This window comes from Nelumbo lutea, chromosome 5 (genome assembly GCF_056320005.1).
Source record: "Nelumbo lutea isolate HS-2025 chromosome 5, American lotus-T2T, whole genome shotgun sequence".
In the NCBI taxonomy this organism is placed as follows: domain Eukaryota; kingdom Viridiplantae; phylum Streptophyta; class Magnoliopsida; order Proteales; family Nelumbonaceae; genus Nelumbo; species Nelumbo lutea.
Window position 1 is genome coordinate 45766957 of NC_142688.1, and position 17452 is coordinate 45784408.

Consider the following 17452-nt stretch of genomic DNA (forward strand, 5'->3'; position numbering starts at 1 on the left):
ACAAAGGGAGCCTTGGACTCCCATATCAGCATAGAATCTAGGGCTGCAAGTCTGGCCGGGTTAGGTTGGGTTGAGGCCAACCCTAACCCAACCCTATGTTTGTAACCCCCAACCCGACCTACTCAACCCTAACACTAACCCTAACTAATTCCTTCAACCCTAACCCAACCCGATGTCAACTTCGGGTTGGGTTGGGCACGGGTTGGGCCCAACCCAACCTTCCCATCCCTTAAAATCTAGTAGAAAAATAAGTATTTATTTATCATGAGTTATGAATCAAGCAAATAATTTGAATCTATTTGATAGGTCGCACATAAAAATTACAAGACAAAAGGAAAAGATAGTAGTCAAGTACCTATGAATAACTTAAAGAAAGGCATGATAGTATGTAGGGGGGGCTATACAACTATCATGCATCTAAACAAATCTGTGTGTCTATATATATATGACATGTAGTAGAGTTGTAGACTAGTAGACTAATAGTCTAGTACTATATGGGGTCGGGTTCGGGTTGCCCGAGGGGTCAACCCTAACCCAACCCAAACTAAGGTCGGGTTCAAGAATTTCAACCCTAACCCTAACCCAATCATCGACCCAGCCCAATCCAGCCCGACTTTTTTGGGTTGGGTTCGGGCCAACCTGGACCAAGTTGCAGCCCTAATAGAATCTTTTTCATCCTAAAATATGTACTTCTGATCTTCACTTTTCCTCTCCATCTCTAGCAAAGGTCAAGGTCATACGCCTCTCTTTTTTGGCAAGGATAGTAAATGGTATTAGTATCAGAAGATGCAAAACTATCTATCATCAATTATAGCATTTCAACTACGAAAAAAAGTATATCAAGATTCAATTCGTTAAATTCTTTAAGGATGACTACTTGGAAAAAGAAAACTACTTCAGTCTTTTCTATCACTGCTTCTATAAAACAGTGGTCATCTTCAAAATCTGATTACAGAATATTACTGCAGCTAGACCCTCAAACACATGAAGATTACATGAATGCTTCTGAAAGAACAGTTGACCATTTTAATGGACTGTTGTTCATTGGATAGCCTACCCAGCCTGCCTTATAGATGAGTAGGGTCTGCTGAAGATTTTTTCTCTTTATCTAAGTCCCCATAAATATAAAGGATTTTATCACTCTGTATAGGGGTTTTAGCTTTAGAGGGGCACTTTGATTCCTTGGTTCTCTTAATGGAAAATTGTAGAATAACCAAATGCAATCCATCACAATTTGAATTGGTCAATGAAGGGAACCTTGTGTACTGTTACATTTGAGAGCATTGTTTAGAAAATCAAACAGGATCGGCCGGTTGGATCGGTTGAACCATGACCAGGGTCCATGGCCAGTTTGATCATGCCCCGAAAACTGTGATTCATGAAAACTGGCTGACTGACCGGTTTAACTGAAAAACTGGTGAACGTGTCCCAGTTTTATGAAACCACTTGGGTCACAACATGAATAGAAACTTCAAAATGGTAATGACAAGACTTAAATCCAAGACCTCTTACTTAATGTGTATTTTCTTGTTACCATAAATCCATCTCTTTGTTTGCATTTATTTGCGCCTATTTAATGTATATACTATATACTGCTCTAATACACACTAGTTTAAAGAAAATATGAATTGAGAGACTCTAACCCTGGTCATTTATTTTAGGGTAAATTGCAGATAGGTATCCTGCACTTGAAGTAAGACTACCCCCAAGTATAGGGCACCCATCTGCAATTCACCCTTTATTTTAATTGCTTAAAAGCTTAGCCATTGATCCACCACATGCAAGTGCAATAATATTTTACAAATATATTTTATTTAGTATTTATATGACCTGCAAAATATATATGTATATGCCACGTCAATATGATTCGACCTTCGACTGCAATTGAACCTCTGACCTGTGAACCTCTCTCCCTTTTCCAGTTCTATGCCCGGCCTGGTTCTCTCAACATTGTTTGAGAGTGTGCCCATGAGGACAATTAAGTCATTAGATAAAAGGGGCTCAAAGACTTTACAATATTCATGCAAGTTGAAGGTTCTAGCACAAAGAGAAATCCAAAACTAACCTATGTTCAGCTAGTGTTGGCTTATTCTTTAGTGGCAAATTTAGTGTTTTAAAAGCACAAGACAAAAAAAAAAAAAAAAAAGTGCAAGGGGCATTTTGCACCTCAAGTGCAAGGTGCAAAAATGCAAATATATAAATAAATATTCCAAAAATGCAAAAAAAAAAACAAAAAACAAAAATATTAAACATAATATTAATTAAAAATATAAACTTAAAAATTTTAAATAAATGTTTTTAAAAACTATTATCTCAAATTAAAATATATAAGCATACCATGTAAAACATATTCAAAATGAAATTTTAAAAATAAAATGAAACATAACATATAAAACATATTCAAGCATGTAAAACTCTCAATTTCTTTAATTTTTTCTCAAGTGCATTTTTCAAATAATTAATACAATGTTAAACATTTTGAATTCCTGTTCTAGGAGCCACCACCCGACCAAACCCCTTGAGGTAAGCCCAAACAAGTCCATGTTAGGTTCTCAAATTCTTAATCCCTACAAAAAAAATGATTTTATAATTTTAATTGCCTTTAAAAAAGATATTTTAGAAGGTGCACACCTGGGCTGAAGTGCAAGGCGCACCAGGCATGAACCTTTTGAAAGTGCTGCACCCGGGATCTACGCGAGGTGCATACCTTATATTGCGCTTCACTTGTGTGCCTAGGCACACCTTTCAAATCACCAGGCAGATATGTTAGAAAAATGGAGGGACAGGGTTTCATACTGGCACCCCACATAGGTGGGATTGGGCAAACAAGAGTGACCACAACAAACTTTTTCTACTTACCAAAACCTGTTTTTTGGTTCCAGTAGTGACCTGAGGCAAGTTATAGAATCTAAAAGAGATATGGACAGTCCAAAAAGATTTATTTGGGTGGAACTGTGGAAGGGGAATAGATAAAATTATATGATTTATATATTTTTACAGTTTTTTGTTCCAGTAGCGATCACTAATTAACAATGGAATATGGCCCTTGATAGAGTGGAATGGTGAAATAGGATTTATGTAGACTAACATATAGTATAGTTAGGGTTAAGCTTTGTTGAGTTGTATTGAGTTGAGTTAAGCTTATTGTTTCAGCACCTGCTAAAAGATAGACGGTTGTGACCCTATACACATTCTTTATGTTGATTCCACAATGCCAGCATTAGATATTTTTAGATATTTAATTTTCACTATCTTAAATACGATTTATCAAATATTAATAAGACATATGCCCACTTATATAATGAGGTTGACAATGTTGACAGGGTCACCTATCTGTTTCATTGAAAATAACTTAAGCAATCTAGATACTTTTTGCTACATCAACAACTAAAAGAAAGAATAATAATTGCAAGAGACAGTGAATCATAGACAAAACCAACCAAAGGAGTGAAAGGGAAAGATAGGTGCATATACCTGCATAAAAGACTTCAAAAATGGAGTTGCAACCCCAAAGCTTGAGGTATCATCTAAGTCGAGCTTTGGAGTGAGTTCTCCACTTGAATAAGTTTTCCAAGAACTTCTAGAAGATAGATCATTAGAGGATGTCGGAAGAGGTAATTTAGTTGTCCCTTTAGAAGACAATGCCGGAGCACTAGATAGCCACCACGAAATTGTAAGAAAATATTTAGATACTTGGAAGCATCAAGATTCTTCAAGGTAAAATAAAGTCAAATCTAGTAGATAGATTAAAATCATCAAGTCAACCTAACAAGCATCAAGCATATCTTTCCAAAGAAAATAATAACACCCAGAAAAACAAAATGGAAATAAAAGAGGTGCAAAAAAATGTCAAGCTGCCTGATATAAATGATCAACATGGCTTTTGTAACACTGAAAAATACAGGGGAATATAAGGATTCAAATGGGAGAAGGTAAGGGAAAATGGAAGACACAAATTGAAGAATATTGAGGATGGTACCCAGGAACTAAAAAATTAAGAGAAAATTAGGAACAGAAAATGGAGAGGAAAGAAACAACTCTAAATGAGTAATAGTTAGAGTTGTTGAGAAGATATATAAGAATAAGTTCTATTCTGGAAGATTGCCAAGTATTATGAACATAAACAAACTCCAAAAGAAATGAAAAGGTGGAACTAGAAGAGGGAGAAGCAAAGCAAGTTTGGAGAGGCTCAATGAAAAGTTAGGGATAATCTTAGGATAGTTTATTCTTATCTAATGAGTGAGGGAGGGGAAATTGCATCATGAAGGGGGAAGTTGGAACAAGGGTTGATTTGGATAACAAAGACTGAGAGAGGGTCAAAGAGGATTTGATGTGGCTAGAACTGGTGTTCTAATCTATGGAGAAAATAAGGAATTGGGTAGGGAGCTCAGTAATATGATAAATGGGGTGTGCAAGAAATTTCCGAGGGGAGAAGATAGTTTTGTCGTCATTTATATGGGAATGCCAATGGTGGGGTTGATTTTGTCAGATTGCAAGATGCTGTTATAAATTCTCTGCACATGGTTTTCTGGTTTCCAGAGTTGGGCAGAAGATGATTTGGGTGAAAGATAATTGAGATCTCTCTATCAGAAAAGGTGGCTGAAGAGGTACTTTTGTTTCCAATTCTAGATTTTTGACCAAGTTGTTTCAAGTTTGTTGTGAAAGTTTTTTTGTTTACGTATGGTGAAAGAGGAGGTGGATTTTGATTGCGAGTTGGGTTCAGAATGTTGAGTGTTTCCTCAACACTCTCTTTGTAATCTATTTTTATTTTAATAAATCATCTATTATCATACATCAAAAAATAAAAACAAGAATGTTATCAGGCATTCAAGTATAGAATTTGTAAGCTTGTCAAGTTTCTAAAGTCTGTGGCTAAATTCTAGAATATTCCACATAAACTTGATAACCAGTTCAGAGTATAGCAGGGGAGTCATCATGTACGTAAGCAGTGCATAAGATAAACAATAAGCTATAGAGTGACAAACTATATAAACCTATGTCAAATTATCAAAAATAAAAGCCCAATCTAAAGATATGAGCGTCAACCTGATTGGAAGGTATTTGAAACGTGGAACCGTAGAACATCGCATTACATTTGACTCTGAATTAGTGGGTAATTTTTGCACAGTATCCGTGTACATACGATTCAGTTGTACAAAGAACCCAAAGAGGACAGCATGTCTTAGGTAGCACTGCTTCTCATTCTGCCAGAGGTAAGGCTCATACCTGCAATTCATTGAAGCCAGAAACAATAAACACGCAAATGTACATTTTAGATTAATCTAAGCACTCCTAAAGGTCACACCAATTTTATAAAAGAAAAGAATTGGTTCTCTATGCTCCTGGCCAGATGTCATGCACATCTGTTGGGATTAGAGGGGCCACTTGGTGTAAATACTTTATCAATAAATTGATGAATCTAATAAGCTCAACCATAATAATTTTCCATGTAAAAATCACCTTATTTTTCTTGAGAATTTCAATACAACAAATCATATGATTTTGAACAAATGAATTTTTGGCCCACAAATTTCCTTAGATACCTGCAATGTGCACCGAACAAACAAAATAAACAGCTTTTTTTCACCATCACCTCCTCAGTGTGAACTCTTTATTGACCACATTTCCAATCTGAGCAGCTTATATTATTTCTAATATATCTTAAAGAAAACAAAATAATAATAATAATAATAATTTTGAGCTAGGAAGTCATGTGAAACAAAATCATTTCATTTGGTTTTCCATAGCAATTAAACCCCATAACTTCATTATATGAGACATAATCAATACAAGAGTATTATTAGAGAATAGAAATAGGGTTTAAACCTACATTTAGGTAATATCACCATATGTTAGTTATGGAGATAAATCCTGACAAAAGAAAAGGGGAAAGGTAAAAGAAAGAGAAATAACTCACGTGAGCCAATCTATAGGATCCAGCATCTGAGAAAGACGATTTGTTAACTGCATTACAGTGTCTCTAATGGTAGAATTCTGCTTATTCTGGTCCTGCTTCCATCTGAAAGAAAACCTTTTTGATGACTCCGCAGTCATGTTCAAATCACCCCCCAAAAGAATATCAGCAGTGAATCTTAAGTCTAATAAAATCTGCAAGACTCCTTTTTCTGATACATTAGAACTGTGAGTCTCCAAATTTGTAAGGAAGTCCCCATAAATACCAACTACCTACAAGATGCATTTCAATCAGTACAAACATAAATGTGAAGAATGCTTATAGGTCACAGATAAGCAGACCGTTTGCATTACAGGAGTAAATTCTAATTTAATCAGGTTAAATTAGTTCATGCACTGCATCAAAGGATTTTAGTTGGTTGCCTTGGATGGTATTCTTACTCAAAAATCACCCCAAAAAAGGATTTCAGTTGGCTAGCCAGCGTGTGCTTTATGAATCAGACAAGATGTGCTTCATTTATGCTACAAATGCAGCATTACAAAATTTGTTTAGGGTTTCTTTTTCTGACTTGTGTGACCTGGAATACTGTTCATCATAATTACCAAAATACCACTGCCTATCTTGTGCATCAAGAAACATGCTAACTTCCCACCTAATGCAATTATATTGAAAATTAAAAGATAAACCCTACTAAACAAGAACAAGATACCACGGGCTAGGTCCACATGACTAAACAAAATGACAAAAATGCTCCTGACTAGATCAGTCCAATTCGCAAGAGTCTTCCCGATGCTAAACCAGAACCTGTTTATTGGCCTTCTTCTATGATAAGAGATCTTATAAGGCCTGGTTTGATCCCTATCAAGTAGAGGAATTTGACATGTGGAAGTGGCAGCATTGCCCCAATTCTCAATGTCTAGCAAATGTATGATTAAGGCCAGCTTGAAGAACTTCTTCCTTTAGTCTGATACTGAACGATGGAGGTGTAGTAGGGCTGGAATAAGCTGACACAAGTTGGAGAGAGAGAGAGAGAGGGAGAGAGAAATCCTAAGGAATTACTCCAAGGGTAGAATCATTCCATACGGCAAACTTGCAAGAGAGCTCTAAAGAAATCTTCATTAGCTTCAAAAGAGTATATCTATTTAATTATTTATAGACTAGCTTGTGCATCTCATAATCTGTTCATCATAATTACAAAGGGCAAAGAGCCTAATTTGGTTGAAAGTGGTGATGACCTGTGGTTTCCTAAGAAACCTAGAGTGTCAAGTAAGTTCAACGTAGTTCATGTCACGCAGGTTTTTTCAAGGCTGAATGATGGTCTAGTGGGAGCAGGGCCGACCAACAAGTTTGTTTTAGGATTTTCGTTTGGTCAATGGAGCGATCTAGAAGTGAGTTGAAGCAGATTTCAATGGCCGGGGTTGGTCCAGTAGATTGATTCCATTTTAATTGGAGTGACCACAATTAAACTAGATGAAACAAATTACTTGGCTTGGGCACAATCTATAAGGAATTGAGTTTGTAGTAGAGGTAAATTGAGGCATCTCACAGGTAGTAAGAAGAAACAGAAAGAGACTGATCATTAAGGTGTGATCATGTTGTGAGCATGTTGTTCCCCTATTCTCCAACGATAGCACCAAAGACAAAGATTAAGGTGTGAGCATGTTGTTCCCCTTCAGTTGATCCTCTTCCACCTATCATTAAGAAGGAAAACAGTCTTTTGAGAATAAAGGACTGTTTAGAACAGATGCAGAAATCAAAATAAAATAACAGAAATCATTCTTCTAAGGAAGAGAAGATGAAGAAGAAGATGGCAGAAATAAGGGTTCAGAGTAAGAGAGTTTCGAACCTTAATCTCTACTCTTACACCCCTAACACTATTTTATTAAGTTAAACTTTGATAATTTACAAAGAGGCCCTTAGTTGGGCAAGAAATTAAAAGAACATAACATAGAAAGAATAGGCCCGAAATAAGGCCCATTACAGCAAAAATAAAAAAATAAAAAAGGATAAACAGCCTATGGGCCATTGGGCCCATCTTCTCTACACTCCCCCTCAAGCTGAGCATAGATGTCAATCATGCCAAGTTTGCCAATATCATGCTGAAGTTTAGCCTTGGGAATGCCCTTGGTGAGGAAATCTGCTAACTGTCCTTCAGAGGTGATGAAAGGTAGACACACTTCACCAGAAGCCACCCTTTCTCGAATGAAGTGTCTGTCAACTTCAATATGCTTAGTTCTGTCATGTTGTACTAGGCTGTGAGTAATGTTGATGGCAGCCTGATTATCACAGTATAACATCATTGGCTTATCATGCTCAATCCCCAGTTCCTCCATCAATGTTTTTAACCATAATAGTTCAAAAACTCCATGTGCCATGGCTCTGTATTCTGCTTCTGCTGAAGATCGAGCAACAACAGATTGTTTCTTGCTTCTCCAAGAGACAATATTACTCGCCACCAAGTTGCAGTATCCAGAAGTAGATCTTCTATCATCAATGTTTCCAACCTAGTCAGCATCTGTATAAGGGAGCCATTCAAATAACACAAAATTCGCTCTACTGCTGCCATATGAGTATCCCAGGGAGCATGCACAAATTGGCTTATGCAACTAACAGCATATGCAAATATTTGAGAAGAAAAGATTTGAGATCATTAATTCCGGAAACATCATTACCAGTCACAACAATATCATCAACATACACAATTAGGTAAACTGCTAGGAGTCCTCTCCTCTTCACAAAGAGAGTATGATCAGACCGTGTCTGTACATAGCCAAAGTTAACAAGGGTAGCCCTAAACCTCTCAAACCATGCTCTAGGGGACTGTTTGAGTCCATAAAGAGATCTCTTCAGCTTACATACCTTTCCTTTCATATCTATTTCATACATCCCTGGAGGAAGAGACATATAAACCTCCTCATGTAATTCTCCATTCAGAAATGCATTCTTTACATCTAGTTGATAAAGTGGCCAGTTAGAGTGAGTAGCCAAAGATAAAAGAACTCTCACAAAAGTCATCTTGGCAATAGGGGCAAATGTCTCCAAATAATCAATCTCATATGTCTGTGTATAACCTTTTGCAACCAGCCTAGCCTTGTACCTCTCAATGGTGCCATCAGCATGACATTTGATAATAAAGACCCACTTACAGCCAATTGGATCCTTCCCTTCAGGCAAACCAACCACTTCCCAAGTGTCATTCTTGTGCAGGGCATCAATTTCAGATCTCATAGCATCCCTCCATTTTAGAATATTAAGAGCTTCTGACACAGACCTGGGAATTGGGTTAGAGACAATAGAAGAAAGGTAGGCAAAATATGAAGGAGAAAGCAAACTATAAGAAAGGTGTTTGGAAATGCAATGTGCAGTACACTTCCTTTTTCCTTTCCTAATAGCAATGGGAATATCAAGGTCTGGGAATGATGGCTCCAAAGGGGCTGAAACAGTACATGTTGTCTCATCTGTAACTAGAAGTGCATGAGGCTCATGTGTTGTAGGGGAAACAACCCGCACATTTCTGGATATTTTCCTTTGATACATCCTGGGATTAAAAAGAGGACGAGGAGGTAAAGGGGGAGGAACACTGGGACAGGAAGAGTGGAATCATTGATCCTCCCTTGATTCATTTGAAGGAGGAAGAGACTCTGTAAAAGACTCAACTGGGACAGGAAGAGGAAGAGCAAAGACCTGTGACAAATCCTCCCCCTTTGGACAATGTCCCTCCATAGAGGAACCATAAAAGGAAGAAAGTTCATCAAAGGTGACATCCATTGTGACATATCGAGTATCAAACTTTGGATCAAAGCAACAGTAACCCTTCTGTGTGGAGGAATAACCAAGGAAGATACACTTGTGGGCTTTTCGTTCAAATTTATGTCTTTGGACACTAGGGGTATGTACATAACAGGTGCAATCAAAGACACAAAGAGGAATAGAAAAAAGCTCATTGTCCGGATGAAGGAGACTGAAAGGAGACTTAAACCCCAAAACCCTGGATGGCATACGGTTTATAAGGTAGGTAGCAATATCACCCCAAAACTTTGTAGGAACATGTGAGGCAAACAGGATACTTGTTGTAACTTCAACAATATGTCTATTTTTTCTTTCAGCAACTCCATTCTGTTCTGGGGTCCTAACACAATAGCTTTGATGAATAACCCCTAAGTCTGTGAGATAGTAGGACAAGTTCTCAAAATATTCATTTGCATTGTCAAATCTGAAAATTTTAATCCTGGTATCAAACTGGGTTAGGACAAATTCATGGAATTGCCTCACAAGTCAGGGAACTTCATCACGGGATTTCATCAGGAATATCTAAGTAAACCGAGAAAAGTCATCAATGAACAAGATAAAATATTTGTAGCCGCCCATAGAGGGTAAGTGGTAAGGCCCCCACACATCAGAGTGCACAATATTAAAAGGAGAAGAAGATCTTTTATTACTCAAGGGATAACTGTTTCTACAATGCTTTGACAGCTCACAAGACTCACAATGAAGACTGGACAAACTAATTCCCTTAAACAGTTCAGGGAATAAATGACTCAATGCAGAAAAAGAAAGATGACCCAAACGAAAATGACATAACATGACTTGACTGATAGATTCTGTAGATATAGACCCAAAAGCAGCTTTTGCAGGTTGTTCAGGGCACTGTCCCGGACAGTGCTCCAGACTTCTTTAACAGGAAAAGAAGTACCACAGTATTGAAGAAGAACAAGAAAAGCAACCTGAAGATGTTACAGTCCAAATTCTACTGTCAAGACGAGTGGTCTAGAAAAACTGAGTTTAGAAGGGAAAAAAGATCATCTGCCAAACCCACTTATGAGTCCCTCAAACTTCTCCTTAGTCCCAAATCCCAAGAATCCCCAAAAGCACAAAAAAGAAGAGATAATTTAAAACTTTTTCAAAGAAAGGGAATTTAAGTTCGGGAATCTATCCTTAAGGGGAGATTCCCCAATCCACAAGTCCTCCCAAAAAAGAATCTTATTACCCATGTGAGCATCATACTTGATGAAAGGGGAGAAGATAAGTAGGATACCAACAATGTCTTTCCATGAGGAAAAGGGCGACACCCTTGGATCGATTCCAACATCCCATCCATTTGTTGCCATTCCATGAATACTTCTTATAACCTTATGGCATAAACTTTCTTGCTCCTCAGGAAACCTCCATAACCATTTGCCTAACAATGTTGTGTTTCTTAATCTGATATTTCCAATCCCTAACTCCCTTTGTCTTTCTTTCTAGACATCACTTCCCACTTTACTTTATGATCCTTTTTAGAATCACCAGGTTCCCACAGAAAATCTCTCATTATTTTTTTTTTTTTCAATCTGGTTTGCAATCTTAACAAGCAATTTGAAGGTAGACAAAAAATACATGGCAAATATGCTAGTGTTGCCTTAATTAGAGTGATTCTACCCCCTAAAGAGATGTAGTTCCTTTTCCATCCTGCTAATATTTTTGAGAATCTTTCCAAAAGTGGGTACTAAAAGCTACCTGGCCTTGGGTTTCCTCCCAAAGGTAAGCCTAAATACTTAAGAGGCCAATCACTTACCTTACAACCTAAAGATCTAGCCAAAGATGTTACCTCTGCTTCTTGCCTATTAATTCCAGCTACACAACTTTTATTCCAATTCACTCTCAAGTTGGAGATCTTTTCAAAACTCTCTACGAACACCTTTAGATTTTCCAACTCCTCTGGATCTCCTTCACAAAAAGGAATCAAGTCATCAGCAAATAGAAGGTGGATTACAACTATTTCCTCCCTCCCTACTCTCCACCCTCTAAACAAATTTCTAGCATTAGCTCTAGTAATTTGGACTAGAGCTAATGCTAGCATTAGCTCCTTTGGATCTCCTTCAAATTTCTAGTAAGTTGGAGACCTTTTCAAAACTCTCTACAAACACCTTTAGATTTCCCAACCCCTCTGAATCTCCTTCACAAAAAGGAATCAAGTCATCAGCAAATTGAAGGTGGATTACAACTATTTCCTCCCTCCCTACTCTCCACCCTCTAAACAAATTTCTAGCATTAGCTCTAGTAATTTGGACAGTCTATACATCAACTATTAGGGTGAAAAGGAAAGGGGAAAGAGGGTCCCCTTGTCTTATCAAAAAAAAACATTGAAGAAACATACATAAGGTTCAAAGTATCGAAAATACAAGGAATATTAAAAAGGTAATTTCAAAAGATGTATTGGGATAGACATTGACACATTGTGAAAACTCAAATAAGTCTCAAAAGTTACATAAATGACACTAAATTGAGGTCGTAAATGACTATAAATGTGGTACATAACAACAAAAAAGACATGCTTTAATAGTTTATGTAAAGTATGGACAATTGGAAACAATTGAGAAATGTTGAAAATTGATAGAATAACTAATATATGGATGTATTTCTTAATTCTTAAAAGCCAATATAATTATTGTTAGTATTTATAAATATATAAATTTTAATAGTTAATTGTTTCTTAATTTTTTTTATGGGCATGCACAAAGAAAAATGAACCAGAGAAGTTTTGAAGGGATGTTATTTTCGTAAAGTTACTGCTTATTTTCTAGAAGAAGTTTATTTTCGATGACCATTTACATGCAACCAAACACTGTAAATTTTTCAAGTTGTTATTTTCCTTCAATTTATGTGCAACCAACTGCGGTTTATTGAAATTCTACAAATTCAATTGCTGTGCATCATCAATCAAAATTTTGGAGGAAAAAGTAACATTTCAAAAGGAGTAATAACCTACTAACATTAGTCAAGGTGTTCCAATGCAACAGAAATGACATGGAACAGTTGATATATTGCTAGAGGTTGCAGCAGGAATCTGCTTATGCTAACCTTTTCCAAGAGTCTCAATGCAAATTTTTGAAGTATCAATTTGTCGAGAACATGACCTCCAACTCGATGAATTTCCTCACATGCTTGGAACAGAAAAGAGGTAATATAAAGGGAAGGCGAGGAAGGAAGTGATATTTTCATCTCCAGTTGGGCCTCATTAGACTGCTCCTGATTGACTACAGTTTCTTCCCAGCCCTGCAAGAAACTCAAAATCAAGCCAAGAGTTGATAAACAATGGCTAGCAAATCAATCAGGAAAAAAAAAAGAAAAGAAAAGAACCATCATCATTCATACTTATGCCAGAAAGAGCTCAGGATGTTTCTGCTTTTCATTTTCAGAGGGGGGGCACAAACACCTTTCTCCTCCCTATAGATAATTTTTTCTAATAACTCAACATTATAACATTGATTAATTCTTCAAATGAACAGCAAAGTTTCAAAGATTTTACTAAAATGTAACGAAAAATACTATGTTAATTAATTTTTATCTAAGATTCCCATTAGTTGCATCTTAATTACAATGTTTTGTAAACAAACTTTTCAAAAATAAGAAAAAAGAAAAACGTGTTTTGTTAACAAACATATTCCAATTTCCAAATTAATCAATTTTGCTGCATTTTTTTTCATGTTTCTCCAGTAGATTTCTTTTTTTTTTTTTTCTGCCATGAACAAACATCAGGCTTTATCTCCCTAGATATAATACAGCATATAAGAGAGAAACATAAAAATCATGACTCCTAGATGGAGATCAAATGCAACTGCTACCATTAAGAATATCCATTTACATACCATTTGTTTCATTAAGCAGTACTTAACTCATTCTCAACGACAATCGTTCACCCTTGCAACTTATTTATTCAGGATCCAATGGCTCTAGGGACTTCAAAGGCATATGTGTTATCAGTCATTGAATTGATTGCCCCAAGATTCAATCTGAACAAACCTTCAACTCTGGAAGCCAAGGCCGTCACTTCTCCAATATGATGTCAAAAATGTACTTACAAAAAATGTTGTCAGAAAGGTTAATGGCCCTCAGACTATCAAGCTATTTTTAAAAGCCTAGATCATTGGCATTTAAAGCGAACATATCATCGAGATAGACTGTGAGATCAGGTAATTATATGGCTGGTTCAATTAGTGGGAGGGGGAATTGCAATTGTACTGAGCCTCACAAGGATGGTTAGCCGATACTGACCACCACTAAAATGCCATGTACGTTAACCTTTATTCCAATTAATATAATCTGATGACCTCCTCTCCCTGTACAATATCTTTGATCTGAATCATAATTTGGGATCAAACGAAACAAAAAACATGAAAATTACATTAGTGGTTTGCATTTCGGAAGTGGATGTGCTGTTTTAACATAAACTGTGTCTTATAGTGTGTTGGTGTTCCTAAAGGTATTTCAGGATCCTTTGTGTGATTGGTCTGGTTGTGTAGACTATATTTCAGTTGTGTGAGTGAATTGTGGTCTTACTTACCGAAACATCCTAAAGAAAACTCAAATAGCAACCAAGCCATAGATATGCATCCTATTCATTTGATTCTGTAACATTAAGCCCATTGGAGATAATACTAGGAGTACCAGCACTGAATGATTTCAGAAACTATGTAAACAAAATAAAAAGAAAATGGCCATAAAGAAAGCAATACAATGAAACTTACCAGTTGTAACTTTATTTTGATTTACTTAACAATATAATAAAGTCATAATTTTTTATTTGGGTAGGGTTTTGGGGAGGAAAAGATCTCTCCCCAGGATCAGGAAGAGATAAATAATATAATCATACTAGGAAAACTAGCATTTTACATAGTTATATTCAAGGTGTAAATATAGCAAGCTTAATGGAGGAAGAACTGGGTCTTTAAAACAAATGTAAAAAGCAGAAAGAAAAGAACGATGAGGATCAAGAGCATCAAGCAAAAAAACTTACACGCAAGGACGTTGTTGCTGATAAGGCATCATCTGTCATTAGACCCCTGTGCAGTATAACTGACAATTCACTGGACACCAATGATATCCACAAACTATGAGACATAATGGAAAGATCTCGAGAGAACCTGGTAAGTTCTTCGAGTCTTGGACTGGCATTGTCATTCACCCCAAATAAGGCAGCAGTAGCCAATGAAGTTTGTCTTCTAGAGCTATCAAACATCAGCCTTCTTGTGCTATCACGCATAGGGGAATCAAGGAACACACTAGATTGCCTCAATATGGATGGTAACCTCTCAAAAGTAGTTCTCATTGTTTCATTAATCCATTGCCTTGGAGAACCAAGTATCAGTGGTATGTGACTTGAATGGTTCCGCAATGCATATAACAGTCGTCCAATGAACAGAGATCTCTCAACAATTATAGCAGGTGGTTCAGAGTCTCTTCCTTCATTGCCTTTGTCCAAAGAAGCAGACAAGTGTTTGAGCTCATATTCAAGCCCCTTGAGTAAGGTTGATATGGTTTCATAACACTTATCTTGTAGATATGGTGCTAGCTCCTTCAGCCTTGAAATAGCCTTTTGGGATTCTAAGAAACACAGCAGATCCTCCAGAACAGTCTGGCATCTACTATCTACCGCATCTCTGATGCGACTTACTTCAGGTCCAAAATAGGCACTGAAACAACTGTGGAAATCATTCTCATCTGTTGTTGCTTTGAAGCCTGATCCTGGACCTGCTTTCTTAAATTTTGGTTCCAAAAACCACACCCCACCACCAGTACAAGGTCTATTCAAGTATCCCTGGAAATCGATCTGGTCTCCAGGGCCTACTGCAATAGCCCGAATTGTATCTTTCACGTTGACAGTTCTGCTCAACTCCTCAAACCCTGAATGAACAATCTCTTTCATCCTCTGAACAAAAGCATCCTCGAATATTCCATCCCAAAGGTCTTCATTATTTGCCAAGACAAGCTCCCGGACATTGTTCCAAGGAGACTCAATCTCAGAACCAAATACACTCCTTAGCCACTCCAAACTCCCCTCTAACACTTCCCGACTATCTAAAGTATCTCGGATCTGTCTCTCAGCCGATGCAAGTTCTTGCCCACTTCCGACGACATCAACCAAATACCTCCCATTAATTTTACTAAGAATCTCTTCAGCACAATTCCTCAACCAATTTGAAGAAGCCTGAGAAATGAAATCCCGATCAAGCATCACCATTACATTTTCCAGTTTCTCCCTAAATAATTTCCATAATTTCACCTCCTCCTCAGGATTCGGAATTCCCCCAAACAATTGAGTACCGGGTGGCGAACTCAATATAGTTTTATAAAATAAAGGCATGTCATGCAAAACATGCAGGAATAGTTCCCCTACTTGTGCTAGACTAACCTGGATAATCCTCACAACTTCACAAAAGGTGGAAATCACAGAACCGGAATCACAATTACCAGATCCACACATACCTAGTTTTTGAGAGATCCACGACCTCCTCGAATCAAGAAATAACCGCAGAACCTGCTTGGGATCGTGCTCATCAATTACGGCAACAGCAGCCAGAGCGTCCGCGTAAGCTCCAATCGCAAGCCCCGAATCCATCAACCTCTCCCGGCTCCTCTGTGAAATCTGGCCCTTAAAGCTCTCGACGATCTGCCATTGGTGCTGAAGCAAAGGGAAATTGGACAAGAAATCCCTATCCGCATGGCTCCTCACCACAATGCCGTGAACCTCCTTGGCCCGAAGGTACCTAGCAGAGGCCTCTAAAAACATCGATTCATCCAGACAACCCCATATATTCTCCGGCGTATCCACGAGGTACTTCACACGGCAGGCAATCCCATAAACTCTGACCCTTGAAGGATTAGGACTCAATTTAGGAGTTTCTGCAGCGGCAGCAGCAGAAAGTGAACGAATTCCTACGTCAATCATGGAAATGTTGGCGGAGATAGACTCGCATGACGCTTTCATGAGGACGATAGAGTCCGCAGAATCAATCAAATCACGATACCGATTACCGACGAGTTGCCGGAGCTCTTCCTTCTTCTCTTCAATCTCATTCTTGGTCGTCGCTTCCGCATTTCTGATTTCAGAGATCGGTTTTGTTCGGAAGAGAGATTCAGCATCCTCGCCCGACCTCGAAGTTACTTTCATGGCGGATACCGACCTCGAAGGTACTTTCATGGCGGATACCGACTTCTTGGTTTATGGCAATGTCAGCTAGAAGGCAGATCCAGAATCACTGACACGAGAAGGGGGAGAGGACTGCAGGAGGGCAAATGGATCGGATCGGATCCGAATCAGATCCTATTTTGTCGAATTCAGACATAATCCAATTTTCGATAGGATGGCAACGGTTGGGTTTGGGGGTTTTTGTAAAAGGAAGGGAAAGGAAAAGATATAGTATGAGAAGAGTTTTGATCGATCAAAATCCATGAATTTTGATAAACAACGCCTGATTGGTTATTATGTTTATGATTTCAGAAAATTTTCGAATATTATATTTTTTTCATGTCATAGTCGAATCCTGTTAATATATTTAAATTTAATACTTTAAATTTTCAGATATTTCAAATTAATACTTAAAAATGTATCAATTTAATAGCTACTGTTAACATATTTATGTCACATTGATATTATGTATGAATTTGACTTAATACTTTTGAAAATATTAAAATTGCCCTTAAAAATAAAACATTGTTCAGACTTCAGAGCCCAGTTTGTTGTGTTGCGTGTAAGCACCAATGTAGAGAAGCGTTGCA

At 37.5% G+C, this 17452-nt stretch overlaps 1 protein-coding gene across 1 annotated transcript in view; it reads right to left on the reverse strand.

The window, feature by feature from the left end:
* Positions 1–17132, reverse strand: part of LOC148852127 (conserved oligomeric Golgi complex subunit 1-like) — a 30631-nt gene extending 13499 nt beyond the window's left edge. The window contains exons 1-5 of the mRNA XM_088942500.1: positions 14691–17132; positions 12755–12949; positions 5918–6186; positions 5047–5226; positions 3475–3652 (exon numbers count right to left, since the gene is read on the reverse strand). Of these exons, the coding sequence (XP_088798626.1) occupies positions 3475–3652; positions 5047–5226; positions 5918–6186; positions 12755–12949; positions 14691–16874 (3006 nt within the window). The 5' untranslated portion in view covers positions 16875–17132. The remainder of the gene's footprint in view (positions 1–3474; positions 3653–5046; positions 5227–5917; positions 6187–12754; positions 12950–14690) is intronic.
* Positions 17133–17452: the final 320 nt, after the last annotated feature.